The following is an 18,218-nucleotide window of genomic DNA, read 5'->3' on the forward strand; positions in this document are numbered from 1 at the left end:
GTTGTGTGTGAACTTGTCCTCGTTTCACACCAACACTAACCCGTCTGGAAGTCTGTGTCTGTGACAAACCACCACAACAACCTGGGTCTCTAACACACCAACACACACGCTGTGCACGGACACAGGGCTCCCTGGAGAGGTAGGGACGTGTGTATTGTCAACGTGTATTTGTTTTAATTTGACTGTCATCCCAGGATGAGAATGTTTGAGTGTTGCTGGCTGCTCGTTGTTTATAGCTTAGCCAGTAGCTTCGGCTAAAATGGCTAAAAGAAAAGTGTTAGCTTCGGCCTAGTTAGTAGTCGGCGTCATTTTATTATTATAGCTGCTTATTTGTTTTTTAACCTCTTTTGTTCCCGAGTTTTGTGCGTTTCTTTTGTTTGACCCCCACCCACAAAAAAACGTATTTTTTATTTCACAGTTTTCAGGGAAAACAATCTGAATTTCTTTTCACTTTTACGCATTTATTCGAAAATAGCAGACCTACAACTCACAATGCGACGCGTGAGCGACGCCTTGTGAGCTTGTAGATCTGCTATTTTCGAATTCTAGCCGAAGCAGCTTAAGTGGTTTAAGCAGGAGAAAAAGAACCAGCTCTTAGCTAGCTGTCAAAAACCCTTGCTAGCCTAGTTAGCATGCATGACTGATGTCGTCAACTAACAGACACACAGTGTTGGTCATAAATGTCACGTTCACGTATCCTCTAATGCACGTTATGGTTTACAAACATTTCGTTTGCTTAAAGCTGTTTAGTTTGATTCATGTAGCTGCTGCTATATGGGAGGCTTCTCTACTTCTCCCTGCCTGTGTTAGCATTGGGAAATTATTACACATAAAGGAAGTGATAAATGAACGCCTACGTCCATCATCTACTATTAATTAGACCAGCATCATTCATTCTCCACAATGTTGTTATAACGTTGCTATGAAGGTGTTGGTTGTGTATGTTCTCTTAATCTACGTTCATTCTAAAGCTCTGTCTTTCAATGTTATGAGATACATAAAGTGGTTCCTGTAAATAAGCCGACAAGCTTACTAGGATCTCCTTTTAGTTGACCTTGTATGAGTGATTTGTAATTGTACTGTCATGAAACTGTACTTTTTTCCTATGCAACCTTCTAATAAATTCTTCAATCAATAAGTCATAGCTGAGTGGGTTAGTGAGCCCGGCCTGGGTTTAAATCCTATTAGTAGACCTATATAATATAGGTCCATTTGGTTTCATGTTACACAAATATTGTGGATTCCCTAACGCATTTTGTTACCAACTCTCCATCATTTAGCTTGGGACCACCTGGAACCCCCTCAAGTATCACTTGTGGTCCATGGAGAACTTGTTGAAAACCACTGCTCTAATAACATATAGACTTAAAATGTATTAATTTAACAAAAGTTAAATAGTGTTGCTTTAATGGTCCTGGGTAGATACTGTGTTATATTTGAACATGAATATACTGTATGACTGTTTATCCCTTTTTATTTTTTTACACCTTGAGCGGGAAATGTCATCTGTAAAGATTTGTAATTCTTCCTTTTGAAAATGTGAAATTAAGACTACATTGGCCTACCAGAAGGAACATGTTGTCATTAATTAATTGATTGATTTGATTGATTTAAGGATTCATTAGAAGTTTGCATAGGAAAAGTTACAGTTTCATGACGGTACAGTTCAACTAAAAGGATAAAGCCTATGGCATGTTTCAATTGAATTGAGATCCTTTTTCTAACTTGTATAACATTGAATGACAAACAGATAATTAAATAATAATGGTAATAACACATTTAAAATAAACTAAATGATGATGTCAATAGATAGGATATACAGTCCTTTTATTGATCCCACCCGGGGAAATTCAGTCGCCAAGAGGCAGCACAGAAGTTACAGCTACAGATACTACCTTACTGTGTGATTTATAAACCTCAAATGAAATCGGGGGGGAAAAAATCAACTTAATGTGCTTCTACCGTAACTGTTCACATGCCCTGCTTTCATTTCTATTTCTTTAAGAAGTGTTAGAACGACATGTAAGACTTGACTTACTATACTTTACATGTCGTTCTAAATTTACGTTTGTTTTGCCTTGCCCTGTCTTAAAACATGAGCTCCACTGCGTAGCCTAATGTACAGTATATGCTGATGTTTGTTAATCTCATTCTTTGACACAACCAGTGAATGACTGTGCACTAACAGACTATTGTAGCTGCATACATGATGTATGTTCTTTTCATTTTTCAGTTACTGTCAAACAACGCAAAATAGTGGACAGGGGTCTGATCATTTCTTTTTATATATTTCTTTCCCAGCAAACCAACAGGGTGAGCCATTGGACCATTTTCTTTTATTATGAGTCGGTCTTTTCTTAAAATAAAAGAATCAAAATAACCAGTCTGTTTGCAAGCTCACAACACATCAGAGCAGGTTGTGGGTTTGCAGCTCTGCTATTTTTTTGGGGGGGGAAAAAAGATATAAAAATCTTCTTTAGCCTCTTAATGACATCATGACCCAAAAATAGTAATGCAAAGGGTGAACAGTGGTTAACGACAACAAGTAACAAGAGTGTGTGCGTTTGTGTGAAACACCTGGGGTCACGTGAAGAGTGAAACGTCTCTCTTTTGTTTGCTTGCCCTCTCTGGTGCCACAGATGAACAGCAACGGGAACAAGAGAGCTCCGACTACAGCCACCCAGCGACTAAAACAGGATTACCTCAGAATAAAGAAAGACCCGGTGCCTTACATCTGTGCAGAGCCTCTCCCGTCCAACATTCTGGAATGGTAAGCTGGTCTGCATGAATCAAAAGTTCTCAGTCGCCACCACTTCATTTGAGTCATTTAGATTCCGTAGTAGAAGCCAGCATGTCTTCTATGGAACAGGGGTTGACACTAAATTGTTGCCCGCAAGTAAATGCAACGTTTGGTGGCACAGGTGGCGTTTGCTTTCAGGGTGCCCGATGGGCAACCGAAAGCAAACTCCCCCTGCAGTGGGGAAGCTGTCTTTAGTTCGCTGTAAACACAACACAAGATGTCTGTGGAAGTCATATTGTATAGGTATTGCGATATTTGGCAAATATGGCACATTGAGTTATTTGGCAAAGCACATGTAGGGGGGGGGGGGGGGGGGGACTGGGGGGGGGGGGGGGGACTCGGACTGGCCTCGGACTCTAAACCAAACTTCAAACAAGTGTTGTGTAATCAACAGATTTAACAAAGCCACCAACTCTGACATTTTGCCACAGGTGCACAGGATTTTGTATGTACCAAGTGCACACCTCCATAAAGTAATCTTTGCTACACTTGTATGTCAAATGTGTTAATGCACACAGTAAAATAAATAAATTAAATAATGAACACTCTGGGTAAAAATACCTAGGTTCCAGGTATGTTTTGTAATTGTAAAGCGTCCTTGGGTTTTTGAAAGGTTCTATAGGCTATATATATTATTATCACCAGTAAGACTTCCTAATTGGGAGATAAGCGACCGTCACGTCGCATACACAAACTTTAGAAGGCAATCGTAGCCAATCGGGAGGGAATATGAGAAATGGGACAGATCCATGTTGATGACATGACTTTAGAGATACTGTGTACCGTTTTGCGTGAATTTAGGCCAAAATCTGTAGGAGCAGTGTCCAAAAATGTGTTTAGCAAAAATCGGCCTGATGGTGGCGCTAGAAGAGGGCCATGTGAGAAATTGGATCTTTTGATGGCAGCCATGTGTGTAAAAAATATGTATGATTGCCGGATGAATTTGGCAAAATAATGTCCCATTTCAGTGTATTTTACACTGGGAACAAAAAACACATCTGAGCAGCATTTCATTTTCACACCACCGGAGAATACATGGCAGACCATGTATTCCTTGTGAAAATAAATGGAAGCATTAGTTAATTTCCAAGGTAAGGGTGTCATGCATTATTTTCCATGTCTGTCTTGTCAAGAGGAGTCAGGACCTGCTTCCTGCTTTCAGTTTCTGTTTTCTAGGCAAAACACACTTCCTGTGTTTTTGACAAGCAGCTTTTAGCTCCAGGGTAGAAGCATCTTTGTCACTTCTTCCTCCTCTGCAATGATGCAGATCATACCTCATATTCTAGGAATTTAACGTGTTGTATCATGAGAATTCTATCCACTTACGGCACTGTATGTTATGTTTGTATGTATTTGTATTCAGTGGTCTCCCAATTATCCCTGGCCTAAGGCCTTGCAACAGTAGTCTCTGCTGCTCAATCCGGTTTAGCATTATACTGTATGAAGAATTCATTGCAAGAAGGTTTATCACCGATTAAAAAGTGACACAAACTGAATGTTTTTTTGTTTTTTTTGTGATTTAATTGGAGTTTGTGGGATTCAGCTATGAATTTTACACATTTCTGGCAAGCATCACAATGGAGAGCCACAAGGCAGAAGGCATTATGGCTTTAGCAAAACCATACCAATTTTGTAGGCCCGTCCCCTTGCAATCCAAGGCCATATAAAGAAGGGAAGTAATCAATGTCACTTTCTTGGTCCGGCAATCCAGTTTGGAAGCAAACCTTTTGATGGAATGCATTTGTCAATTCATACGCTTGTCCAGTGTATAAATACTGCAACCTTTTAAAATAATATACTGTAGGTTCAGGAAAAAAGAAGACATCGCACATTGTTTGCTGCTGGCTTGCACTATATTATTTTTGGGTGATTTTCTAAAGAGCAGAGGTCGTTTCTGACATTGCAGTAACTATGACAGCTTCTCTGTGCTCTTAAGTTACATCAATAAAATTATATAGTGTGCATATCGGAAAGAACAAGGGATTTTCTGATGTTGCAGTCATTTGTCCACTTAACTGGGCTCTCTTTGACTTCTTCAATTCATTCCATCAAATGTCCTGCTCGCGGAACAAGACAAACTAAAGGCCTGTCCATACTTTGATGAAACAAACTTTTCGGTCAAAAGGAACGTCACTCGCGATTTCTGAAAAGCATTAGACCGAATTAGGAAATTTGGACGTCGGAAAGTCCAACTCACAGACTATTTCAGAGGTACTATGGACAGACCCAGAAATCGCAATTCCCACTAGGAAAGATCCAGATGGTATCATTTTGCACGTACAAGGGCTTGAGAACCCCTTTTGGGGTAGTTGTTGCTATGTATACTAGTATATAGCAACACATTTAAAAAAATATATATATATATTTTTTTATATAAATATTTGAAGTTTTTCAGAAAAAAATGTAGAATGAGTTTTTAGAATGGGCCTCAGACCTCAGTCTTAAATGGGTTAAGAGCAATGTTCCCTGACCCTGTCTTCATTGTGGTTCTTCAGATCCTTGCAGCAGCGTTGTTACTAGTTAACAAGACATAGACCAACAACAACATGGTGGCTCCCATGTGGGCCTCTGGCATCATATTGATGATGTTGTAGGAAAACTATCTCTTGCAGAGCCACCCCGTAAATAGATAGATTAGACCTTCATTGATCCCGCAGGGGAAGCTCGGTTGCCAGTGGCAGCAGCACCAGGAGTGACTGGTGGAGACAATTAAGAAAGGCACTTCGCTTAGCTTTTGTACTTTATTTCCCCGGTGTATTGATGACAGTATATTTATTTACGATGTCTGTCATCTTCAAATTTGGTCATGTTTTAGCCTGTCCCATTGACTCCCATTATAAAATTAAATTAACATTTCTCAAAAAATTTAAAAATGCATAGAGGTTGGCCTAATGGCTGTGATCTACAACCTTACAACACGTCACAGAGTGTTGAGAGTGATGTGCTGTAAGCTTGTGGGTCTATTTCAGCTATTTGGGGAAATAGTCGGGGGGCCTTAGGGAGAATCGTGCTAATCAGTATAAAGGCGCCTCATTTTGCACAGATGCAGCCCAGGGCATGCTCTATTGATTTAGCTAGGGCGCCCGAGTTGGCAACCTTCTGGGTCGCCACAGTGGCCAAATCAAGTTGGGCTCCCATTGACTTTCTATACACTGTACTACAGGAGGAAAATAAATCTGCTTTAAGAAGCATGTGAGGGGTCTAACTAGGTGTTTGTCATGATTCTGAATCTATTGCAAGCATTTGTTTTGCACAAAAAAACCTTCCTTGGGCTAAAAATGGCCCCATAAAACGATGGTTTAGTGATGATAACTGATGAGTCATCACTTTTCGGTGTTTTGTAGGGCCATTATAGCCCAAGGAATGTTTTTTGTGCAAAACAAATGCTGGCAATGGATTCAGAATTATGACAAACCCCTAGTTAGACCTCTCACATCCTACTTAAAGCAGATTATTTTCTGGGTATATTCCTCCTGTATAGAAGGTCGATGGGAGCCCAACTTGATTTGGCCGCTGTGGCAAGGCGACCCTGAAGGTCGCCGACTCGGGCGCCCAAGCTAAATCATTAGAGCATGCCCCGGGCTACATCTGTGCAAAAGTTGGCGCTTTTTTTTTAGCACAAACAAACCCTAGGGGCCCGACTAAAAATATATGAAAATATTTCAACATGAACTATTATGACGATTGCAATTATCTCGAATAATTGCGATTTAGGGGGCTATGTTATGAATTGTGACAGGCCAATCCAAACGTTGACTAACGGATACCCTGGTGATTGACATGTTTTCCTTCTGTCTCTTTTCCAGGCACTATGTTGTTAGAGGTCCAGAGAAGACTCCCTACGAAGGTAAAACCTAAGCCATATGGCTTCATTGTCACACTTTAACAGCTAAAATGCTCTGTGCTTCCTTATAACTTCTGCATAATCAAACACCTTTAATGTCTACATATTAGAGCATGGGTCTTCAACAGGGGGTCCCGGACCCCTAGGGGGTCCCCAGAGTTACTACAGGGGGTCCTCCAAATCTGTGTTAGAAACCTTTTTTTTTTTTCTCCTGAGAACTTTAGCCAAAAATAGCAGAAACCTTTTTTTTTTTTCTACTGAGAACTTTAGCCAAAAATAGCAGATCTACAAGCTAACGCGAGGCGGTGTGAGCTTGTAGATCGGCTATTTTAGGCAAAGGGGTTTAGTGTAGAGGGGAAAAGGAGCAGAATAAGTACAGAGTGAAAGGTCATGTTTATTAAGTATTTGACGGTCCAAGTTGTTAAATATCTGAAAACACAAATTGACATGAATCCAAAATACACTGAAGATCGTGCTGTCAAACAATGAAACTATATGTAATCTATGAAAAGGTTGTGGGGGTCCCTGCTTCATCTCTCTCTCAACTAAGGGGTCCTTGGCCTGAAAACGTTGGAGACCCCTGGTCTACATATTGGAGTAATTTGGGGTGCTATGGCATCTGCAGCTTTTTTCAGCAAGGCAGAGTTCTTTTCACGGCCCCGGCGCTCCGTATCGTCGGCAGGTTAACATTTCACCTGCGTCACTTGAGGGGCCGCGGCCCCCCTCCATGGGGACGCGGGACGGGCCGGGGCCGTTTGAAGAAGCCGCTGTCCCTCGCTTTTCTTTACACAATCCATTTTAGGGATGGTTAGTGTTATGACAAGACACTGTTTATCTTCTCCATAGGGGGATGCTACTGTACCACTGTCTAATTGAATGTAATTCTTCTCCACAGGGGGATACTACCATGGTAAACTCATATTTCCACGGGAATTCCCCTTCAAACCACCCAGTATCTACATGATAACACCAAATGGAAGATTCAAGTGCAACACACGGTAAGAACGTGGGGTGTGTGTCTGCGTCACATTTTAGCATGATTTGAGAACGTTTAACTAAGACCCCAACGTTTAGTTAACAGGGTGTTTTTCCTGGCTCAGAATGGGCCTGTCATATTTGACAGCATCTGTCATATTTGACAGATCTATGCAATTCCATGTTTGTTTTATTGTTTATTTATAAAATGGTCAGAAGTAGCACTGTTACATCTGACCATTTCATTATTTAAAATGTATTATGCTTGATACATTGATTGCTTGGTTGAATACTCTTATTAACAGTTTCAAAAAATACAGATATATAGGCGCAGTTATACAATAATGCTATTGTTCCATTGTGGTGCAGTGTATTCAATTCATCAAGACGTATAAAGACATACTATACTCTACAAGAGATCATCAATACTAGGAGCAGTAAAAGTATATTTATGGAAACTGTGGGAGGATTTCTCTAGAGCTAGAAGCTAGAAGACTTCTATCCAGTTCAGTGCTCTTTCATGGTGGTTTTGAAGGTGGCTGTCGGTAGTGTATTCCACATTTTGATGGCATAACGGTAGAATTAATTCATCCCCATGTTTGTGCCCAATCTGGGGGGAATGAAACCCCAAAACCTAACAAAAAAATGCATCCAATTGTTTTCACAAAATCTATAAATATTAATTTCTAACTAATTAATGTACAACTAACACGCATCTCATTAACTCTTTTTGTGCCTATCCCGAACTAGTTCGGCTTTATTTCGGCCTTTTGATTGGCCGGTGTGCCGATCCCGAACTAGTCTGGCTTTTTATTTAAAAAAAAAAAAAAAAAAAAACATCCAGAGGCCTTACCGAAGCACCGGGCTAAATTTTCGAGCCGACCCCCGGCTGCGGTCTGTTTACATTGGCCCGCGAGAGCGTCGCGCCGCCGATATTTGCCGTCCACTCCAATGCAATCCATGATCTTTAGAGCTCATTTTCTCTGTACCATGCATATCCATGAGGTGCACAAGGTTTAATCACGGCTAAATCGCCGAAAATAGGGCTTCTAAAATGCTTGGTAGCCAATAGCTAACTTCAAGCTAACTTCATCCTGTTCCTGTTCATGACACAAAGGAAAGTGTTCAGGCGCGTCATGGCTGCGCACGGCTTGTGCATATACAGCGTATGTCTATGGTGGATTCTCTGGCCATTGGGCGCCCTCATGTGGTGATTCTGGGCACTGTATGAGTTAAGTGGGAAAGACTTGCCCCAGTTCGTTTTAATTTGAACTTAAATGGTTTGACTTTTAGAATAAACAAAAGGCTTTGCTCTGAAACCGTTGTGATAAAGAGACACCTGCAACTAAAAGAACCATACTGTGACTAAAAGAACCATGCAGTGGAAAACATTTCCGTGAAGACGGATGACCGTTAGACTTTATTTGGGCGCTGCTCACCTTGTAGGCACTCGCCCTTACTGCCTTGTAGGTCATAATGAAACCTCTTTGAGGGTGGCAAACATTTCTCCATTCAGGAAAAACCCTGGTTAAGCAATCTGGTGACTAATGATAAGTCTAGAATTCATTCAATTAAGCAATTGTTATAGCTAGACCCTGGGGCCAGGCAACGTCCCACGGTGACTGATTTATCGTACAGATCCAGGCAGTGATTGTGAATTTACTAGTATTTTTTCCCTGTCAGGATTCGATTTAATCTGTGCCACCTCAAAATATATTAGGAATATTTTTTGTGCATGTGAAAATTCTTTTTCGTGTGTGACTTTTAAAGCCTGATTTTAAATGTAGTAATTGCACCGAATGCATGCTGGTGTTGCATGCCGCAAACTAGCAGATATACAAGCTCACAGCGTGCTAGGTTTGTGACGCGTTGTGAGCTTGTAGATGTGCTATTTACTGAGCATCACACACCATGGCACACAGCTAAGTATAAATCTGTCTTAAGACTTGAATGAACCCACAAACACCTGCCATCTAGAAAAACAAACATGCCATGTGAGCCGACAGTAACTCTGTGGAGAAAATGTCTGAACCTGCGGTTCGTCTCGTACTGAGCAGGATTACTATTGCAACAACACATCATCAGTAGTCTAGACGGTCTAAACCCAGCTCACGTTCCCTTAGTTGGAGAACAATCCAACGCTTGGTGAATTCTGCTTACTGTCCTTTGAAGCTTGGTGCTTTCACAGAACCGGCCGCAAACGGCTTGCGTTTCCACCGGTTTTAAGCACCAGTTTTAGCCGCCTACCTGTGCAGCATGAGTCCCCAATTGTCCCAGGTTCGATTCCAGGCCTGGCCAGCAATGTGTTGAATATGATCAGTCGACCTATCCATTTCATGGAGGGAAATTCAATTGTCAATGACAGGTTCTTTGGTCCTAATTCCAAACCAACATTTTGGGTTCTGCTTCAATTCATTTTTAGTGGAAACACTCTGAACTGGTTCACAATGGTTCGGTTCAACGGTGTGTCGTGTCTCGTGCGTGTGTACACGTGTGTTGCTTTTTGCAACTATTTCAGTTTTGAGCACCAGTACTAAGACAAAAATAAATTACACAGAATTGTATTATTAATTTATTATACACTAAACGAAAGCAAGCAGGACTCTGGAATGTACTGTTGTCAACTTGCCATTTTGGCCTATTTTGACAATTGTTTTTAAATGTAGTTATTATTGGCCCCCTTTTCTGCCTTTTATCTTTATTATTGAACGACAAAACTACACAGGCAAAAAAGGGTAAATTCAGCTCGTCTTGTCATCTCTCACTGATCAGAGACACTTAGCTGAGCACTAAAGTCCTTTGTTTTATTCATATCTGATGAAATGCATTTATTTAAAAATAAATGCAATAGGGCACCCGCTGGCCTAGTGGTCCAGGCGCATACCACATATAGGCTTTGTGCAGCCTGCAGCGAGTTCGAATCCCGCTCCCGATGGCTTTTGCTGCGTGTCTCTCCCCGTTTCCTGTCTCTTCACTATCCCCTATCAATAAAGGCAGAAAAAGGCCCCAAAAAAAAGCAATAATATTTTAATAATCCTGCTAGGCATGCTGCCACGAGAGATTACATTCTGTACATGATGTATTGGAGTGATGCCAGGTATCTGTTTTGGATAGTTTCTCTAGAAGGTGGATAGAGCTGCATAGATGAATCTACTTGCCTAGTCTTGTTAAACGTTTATTCGTTAACCCTCTGTTCTTTGTTTTGAAGTCTAAATTGTGTGCCATCATGTTGCTCTTATGGGACAAACAGACTCCTGCTTACAGATTGCATCTAAACCAGTGGTTCCCAAACTTTTTAGCTCAAGAAAGACCCAAAAGACAAATGAGATGTTTGCCTCTGGGACCCAAACTAGTGAAAATGGCAGATCCACAAGTTCACAATGGGTCGCTTCGTGCCGCATTGTGAGCTTGTAGGTCTGCTATTTTCACTACTTCTTAAACCTTTTATTTTTATATAATATTTTGATTAGAATTTTTTAATTTATGAAATTATTTTGGAAAATGTTGGAATAGTTTTTTTAATTGAAACTTTCTGATATTCTCTTTTTTTTATGTAAGAGGAAACTGTGGAAAAAGGAGACATTTACTCTTGACCCATAAGAATTGGTCCGCAACTCAAAGATAGTCCTAACTCACTGTTCTGTAAATTGTGATCTAAACCAGTGGTTCTCAGTGAAGTGACAATTTAAGGACATTTTCATTCCCCCCCCCCCTCCCTCCCCCTTTGCTGCATCAAAAGTAATAAACTAAACTAAGTAAGACAAACTATATTATAAACTGACTAACTGGTCAAAACATAAGAAAGAGGCAACATTTGTGAAAATAGTGAGGTGTGTGAGCTTGTAGATCTGCTATTTCCTAGCTACATTCCAAGTGTGTTTCAGGCTGAGGGGTCCCCAGTTAAAATATGAATATTTTGACGGTCACACTCACAGCTTGTAAAGGTTGAGAACCACTGATCTAAGCTAACAGTCTGATGTCCTTGTTCTTCTCTGTGCCACCCCAGGTTATGTCTGTCCATCACAGACTTCCACCCAGACACATGGAACCCTGCCTGGTCCGTATCCACCATCCTCACAGGCCTGCTCAGCTTCATGGTGGAGAAGGGCCCCACCCTGGGCAGCATCGAGACCTCTGACTACACGGTGAGTCCAAGTACTCACACAAAGTATCAATTCCCTATTGTAGAAGTGGTCTGTTAGAACTACACGTTCTGTATTAAAGTACACATTTAACAAGTTTTCAAATGTATAAAATGTATAAAACTCGGCTATTTTCAAATTTTATTTTAATATAGTTTTTATTGGGGGTAAGTAGCAAAGTACAACACAGGTCAAAAAGTCAGTTTCCCCTTTTACATAGGAAACACAAGAAAAAACAGACAAAAAGACAAAGACAGACCAAAACAAAAAGACAAAAAAATCAGCCAAAGAGAGAACAATAAAAGTAAAAGTAGTTGTTGACAGCATCCAGGAAAGAAAACCTTAGCTAATAATATAAGCGGGATTCAGGGAAATAAAACCCAGACTGTTCTCAGGCATTTGAGGGGACACCCCGGTCACGGGCTCTGTCACAGGAGACTGACCATCTATCCAGCAGAGGCTGCCATATTTTCATAAAGAGATCGTCCTTCTTAATAATTGAGTACCGAATTCTCTCCATATGGAGCACGTTGCCCAGGTCTCTGAGCCATTGCTTGAATGAAGGGCTAGATTCAGATTTCCATTGTTGTAAAATTAGACGTTTAGCCAACAATGTGCAAAGGGAGATCGCTCGGCCTTCGGATGATTTAATAGAAGGATTGAAGGTAACATGTCCAAACATAGCCAATAGTGGATCAGGGTCAATGGTTTTTTTAAGGGCTTTTGATAGGTAATCAAAAATGAGGGACCAGTAGGAATTCAGTTTTGGGCAGAACCAGAACTGATGGGCAAGTGTGCCTGTCTCAAGTTTACATTTATCACACAAGGGAGAGGTATTAGGGTATATGGCGTGTAACCTTGACTTTGAGTAGTGTAGTCTGTGGACTACTTTGAATTGAACCAAAGTGTGTCTAGCGTTTATGGAGCTGGAGTGTATATTGCTCAGGATTGACTCCCATACATCCTCTGGAATTGGAATGTTCAAATCCTTCTCCCAGTCGATCCTAGATTTATCACTGGATGTTGGCACAGAAGCATGGAGGATGTCGTAAAAGAAGGAGACCGAGCCCTTAATGCCAGGTGTATGCAGAAGAATACTGTCTAATGTGTTATGTCTTGTTAACTGTTCAAAGTGGGGTATATGAGTCCGAAGGTATGCTCTGATCTGGAGAAATCTAAAGTGGTGAGCTGACGGTAAATTATGAGCCCTTTGCAGTTGTTGAAATGACATGAGGATACCCTCGGAATACAGGTCTAAAATAGTGACAATATTTTTATCCTTCCAAATGGAAAACACACGGTCTGACAAGGCTGCAGGGAAGGCGTGGTTCCGACAGATTGGACTATCCAAGTAGACTTTGGGCAGTTTAAGAAAAGACTGAATTTGGTTCCAAATTTTCAAAGAATTGATAATAACTGGGTTCGTAATGTATGATGGTAGTTTACGCTTGGGAGGATTGTTGAGCAGTGCAGTAAGAGAGGTAGGCCTGACGGAGGCCGGCTATTTTCAAATTGCCAAAGTATGTACTGTGGGTCTGAAGTGGTTTTGTAATAATAATCAAAATCTACAAAAAAAGTAATTTAACTAAGGTTTTAACATAGATTGTAGTGGAGTGAAATTATTGAACAGTAACAGTACTCCAGTAAATTAAAAAAAAATGTACTTGACTAGAGTAAATGTACTTAGTTACTTTGCACCACTGAGTGTGAGTGCATGGTGCAGTGCAGTGGAGTGGCTTCAGACAGAGGGCCTATTGCTAGTTGTCTCATGTGTTTCAGTGAGTCCTGCATTTCTTTTCTTTTCTTCAGAAAAGACAACTGTCAGCCCAGAGCTTGGCCTTCAACCTCAAGGACAAAGTGTTTTGTGAGCTGTTTCCTGATGTAGTTGATGTAAGTATGAATGTGTTTACATATGTTATGCTTTTATTGTCTCCACCAGCCGAAGGCTGAGGGAGAGTATGTTTTCCCCTCCGTCCGTGTGTCCGTCCGTGCGTGCGTCCGTCCGTGCGTGCGTCCGTCCGTGCGTCCTCGCAGTTTGTGAGCACCTAATCTCAGTCGCCGTTGGCCCGGACGCTGCCAAAGTGAGCACACACACTCCCCGGATGCCAATCTAGAACCTCTGCCCTAATTTTTTCAAATGGGCCTTTTCTAGCGCCACCTAGTGGCCGATGTTCGCAAAACACATTTTGGTGCACTACTCTTACAGATTTTGGCCAAAGATCCTACAAATCGGTAGGCAGTATCTCCACAGTCATGTGATCGACACGGATCTGTCCGATTTTGCATATTCCATCCTGATTGGCTAAGATTGGCTTCCAAAGTTTGTAGGATTGAGCCGTTTGGAACAAAATGCCTCAAATCCCAAACGCAAAGTGCAATCATCATGAAATCACGCACACACGTTCCCACTAGGTCGAAGAAGAAATGCCACTTAAAATTTTTGAAATCAGCCTCATGGTGGCGCTATAACAGGCCGATTTGTGGTTTTACCTATAACTCCACCGATCAGTTTCAAACTTTGCAAGCGCACTCCCTAGAAGCTAACGATAAACCTTTGCCCTGCATTTTTCACATAAGCCTTTTATAGCGCCACCTTTGGGCCGACTTATGTAAAACACATTTTTGGATATTACTCCTTGAGATTTTATCCAAAAATCACGCAAATCGGTACACAGTATCTCTATAGTCATGTGATCAAGTCCGATCCGTCTGATATTTCATATGCCATCCTGATTGGCTAATATTATCTTCCAAAGTTTGCAGGATTGCTCCGTTTTTGAACAAAATGCCTCAAATCATCAACGCAGCTTGCGATTACCGTGACATTTGCCTCACATATTCCCACTAGGTCAAGGAACAAATGCTACCTTTTTAACATTGGCCTGTTATAGCGCCACCAGCAGGTAGACTTTAGCAAAACACATTTTTGGAACACAATGCTTCAAATCATGCATGCAGCGTCCGATTGCCATGAAAGATCTAAGGTGAAGAACATATGCCACCCTTTTTACATTGGCCTATTATACAGTAGCACCACCAGGACGCCTGGCCTGGTGGAGACCTGTGCTCGGAAGAGCACTGCTTCTAGTTTATTTTATATTTTGGGTTAAGGTTAGGGTCTGTGTGTATGTAGGCTGATAATTAGAATAATGCAAGCATAGAATAATAATAATGTAATATGAATAATGAAGGCACGATTATTTCCGACTCTCTAGGAAAGATAATGGTTAATGATGGTTGTATATGAACAACTTATCTGTGCATCGTAGCGCTAACCTCCAGTATGCCTTACTGGTAGTTTGTTGCTTGAAATATTAATGTTTGCGACGTAATTGTCGCTCTGGGGTAAACGTGATGAAATTCCAGCAAGTACCATCCATCCATCTTCAACCGCTTGTCCGGAATTGCTCGTGGGGGTAACGGTTCCAACAGAGAGCTCCAGACTTTCCTTTCCAGAGCAACTCTAACTAGAAAGATAAAATTGGAAATTGCAAGTGTGGTTGCCGTAGCCGGACAGGTACTCTCTGGTTGCCATGCAGGGCAACCACACTAACAACCTCCTCCACGGGGATACCCCCCCTTTGCGGATGATATAACTTCTCACCCTAACTTTAAGAGCAAGTGTACAAATGGAACGGGTTCATTTGGTTCCATTTGTACACTCTCCGAGTAAATGTAAATGGTGCATTTATATAGCGCCTTTATCCAAGGCGCTGTATAGAGATTGTGCATTACATTCACCCATTCTCACACGCACGCACGCAAACAAACACACACACACACACGCACGCACGCACGCATGCACGCACGCACGCACGCACGCACGACGCACGCACGCACGCACGCACACACACACACACACTGATGGCAGAGGAAACCATGCAGGGCACCAACCTGCTCACCGGGAGCAACTAGGGGTTCAGAGTCTTGCTCAAGGACTCTTCGACACCAACTCTGGGGGAACCCGGGATTGAACTGGGAACCCTCTGTGTTCTAAGACGTCAACGTTACCCCTGAGCCAATGCCGCCCCTTGTCCGAGTCGATGGGTTCTTTGCAAATAAAACATTTGAGAACCACTAGTGCTAGTATGCCATGGTGTCATAGTAAATAAGTGTCATACATATTCTGAAGAAAACCTGGAGACGTTCACTAATTGGGTATTATGATCAAAACTAGAAGAGAAAATTTCTAAGAAATTTTAAGTGTGCCTGCAGCTCGCTAAGTCTGTGCAACCTTGTGTAGCGGTTGGTGTTAGCATTAGCGTTATTTCATTTGACGCAACCCGCGTGTCTGTATGACAAACGGTTCACGAGATCAAGGGTCACTTCCTGTTTGGTGAGGGGCACTTCCTGTTTGGCGAAATAGGCCCCAATTAAGGTCATGGACGATTAATGAATTAAAGCTGCAAGCAGCGATGACCAGGCCCTCGCAGCTCTACCCACGTCACAAGGCCAGCAGCCAATCAGAAACCAAACAGGAAGTCAGCCATTTCGACTAATTAGTGGCGTTTTGGAGCATTTTTGGCCGTTATCACGGGTCGCACTTTAACGACAGTTTTTTGAGAAAAAATTGTTTTGTGAGAAAAAAAATTTGAGAAAAAAACTTTTTTGAGAAAAAGAAATTTTGAAAAAAAAATTGTGAAAAAAAAAAATCTTGAGAAAAAAAAATGTGAGAAAAAAAAATGTTGAGAAAAAAAAATGTTGAGAAAACAATTTTGAGAAAAAAAAATTTGAGAAAAAAAAATTGAGAAAAAAATTTTTTGAGAAAAAAAAAATTTGAGAAAAAAATGTTGAGAAAAAACATTTTGAGAAAAAAAAATTTTTGAGAAAAAAAATTGAGAAAAAAAATTTGAGAAAAAAAAATTTGAGAAAAAAAAAAATTTGAGAAAAAAAAAATTTGAGAAAAAAAAATTGAGAAAAAAAAATTTTTGAGAAAAAAAATTTGAGAAAAAAAATTGAGAAAAAAAAATTGAGAAAAAAAGAAAAGGTATGACACCAGCCGCAAGTCTGTACGACAAACGGTTCATGAGTTATAGAGGCACTTCCTGTTTGGTGAAGGGCACTTCCTGTTAAAGAGGGGGCGAGGCTTAATCAATTACAGCTCATCCCTATTGGTCGGAAAAAGACCAAAGTTGTGTGAGCATTTTACATTTTAAATGACGTTGCTAGGCAAAAGTATGGCAGAGTTATGTGGCGCCAAAGTTTCTGGGTTTTTTTCGGAGTCCCCCATTCAAAGTCAATGGAGTTTTTGGGCGTTGTTTTTTGCGAATTACATCGCAATCGGAAAGCGGATCGGAAAGAAAAGTAATAGCACACCATTCCCGGCCGAGCCGCACATTTTGATGTATATATTGCGGGGGTGGCGTAAATCGTGCGGCAGTTATTACGTGCCGAAGTTTCCCCCATTCTAAGTCAATGGGGTTTTTTGGCGTCGTTTTTTGCGAATTACGTCGCAATGGTAACGCGGATCGGAAAGAAAAGTAATAGCACACCATTCCCGGCCGAGCCGCACGTTTTGATGTATATATTGCGGCGGTGGCGTAAATTGTGCGGCAGTTATTACGTGCAGAAATTCGTGGCGAAAGACTTAATGACTTAAGTATGGCGGATTACAATAAGTGTTTTGCTATTGCATAGCAGGCACACTTAATAAGAACATTTCTGTAAAACAGAAAATCTAAAACATGCCACAGACAAGACCAAGTCTGCCACGGACACATTTGTCCTTGCACGGACACATTGATGACCCCTGCTGGTGATGCGAGAGTAGGAAGGAGTACACGTTTGGTAAAACTAGTATTCATTTTCTCCACCACTCTTCTCTCCACCCAGGAGATGAAACAGAAGCAGAAGGCCCAGGAGGAGCTGAGTGCCCGCACCCAGCCCCTCCCCCTGCCCGACGTGGTGCCCGACGGAGACCCCCAGCACGCCCACTACGGCGGCCTGCCCGCCATCAACGGAGGAGGGGCGCTCCCCCTGGGCGGGGGGGACGCCAACGCCGCCGGCCAGCAGCAGGCCAACCGCAACCACGGACTCTTAGGCGGGGCTTTGGCCAACCTGTTTGTGATCGTAGGCTTCGCGGCGTTCGCCTACACGGTGAAGTACGTGCTGAGGAGCATAGCCCAGGAGTGAAGAGAGAGAGAGAGGTGGTGCTGTTGCGGCAATCGATGGCGCTCGCCCCCCCAAAGCAAAGGGAGCCATCTATAGTAGGACTACAAACGATCCAAAACATCTATAGTGGACTACAACGATCCAAAACATTACTACTACACGGGGTTACTACTAAACAGTCTGTTTAAACCCCCTCTGCCCCCCACCACCAACCACCACCACCTCCACCACCACTACTACCATCACCATGGACTTTGGACGATGTGAAATTCAAAGCCACCCTAACCCCAGGGGTTTGATTGAAGGGGGGGAGAGGTGGGACAAGTGGACTGGAGTGGCAGTATTA

General features: G+C 41.8%; 1 protein-coding gene across 1 annotated transcript; it reads left to right on the forward strand.

Moving 5' to 3' along the window:
* On the forward strand, window positions 1-18,218 carry ube2j2 (ubiquitin-conjugating enzyme E2, J2). The gene is made up of 7 exons (XM_080727583.1): window positions 1-139; window positions 2,640-2,770; window positions 6,607-6,647; window positions 7,540-7,642; window positions 11,626-11,764; window positions 13,571-13,651; window positions 17,594-18,218. Exons 2-7 carry the CDS (start codon window positions 2,640-2,642, stop codon window positions 17,891-17,893), a joined length of 795 nt encoding a protein of 264 aa, XP_080583709.1. The 5' UTR covers window positions 1-139; the 3' UTR covers window positions 17,894-18,218.

This window comes from Nannobrachium achirus, assembly GCF_963921795.1.
Source record: "Nannobrachium achirus genome assembly, chromosome: 6".
Taxonomy (NCBI): domain Eukaryota; kingdom Metazoa; phylum Chordata; class Actinopteri; order Myctophiformes; family Myctophidae; genus Nannobrachium; species Nannobrachium achirus.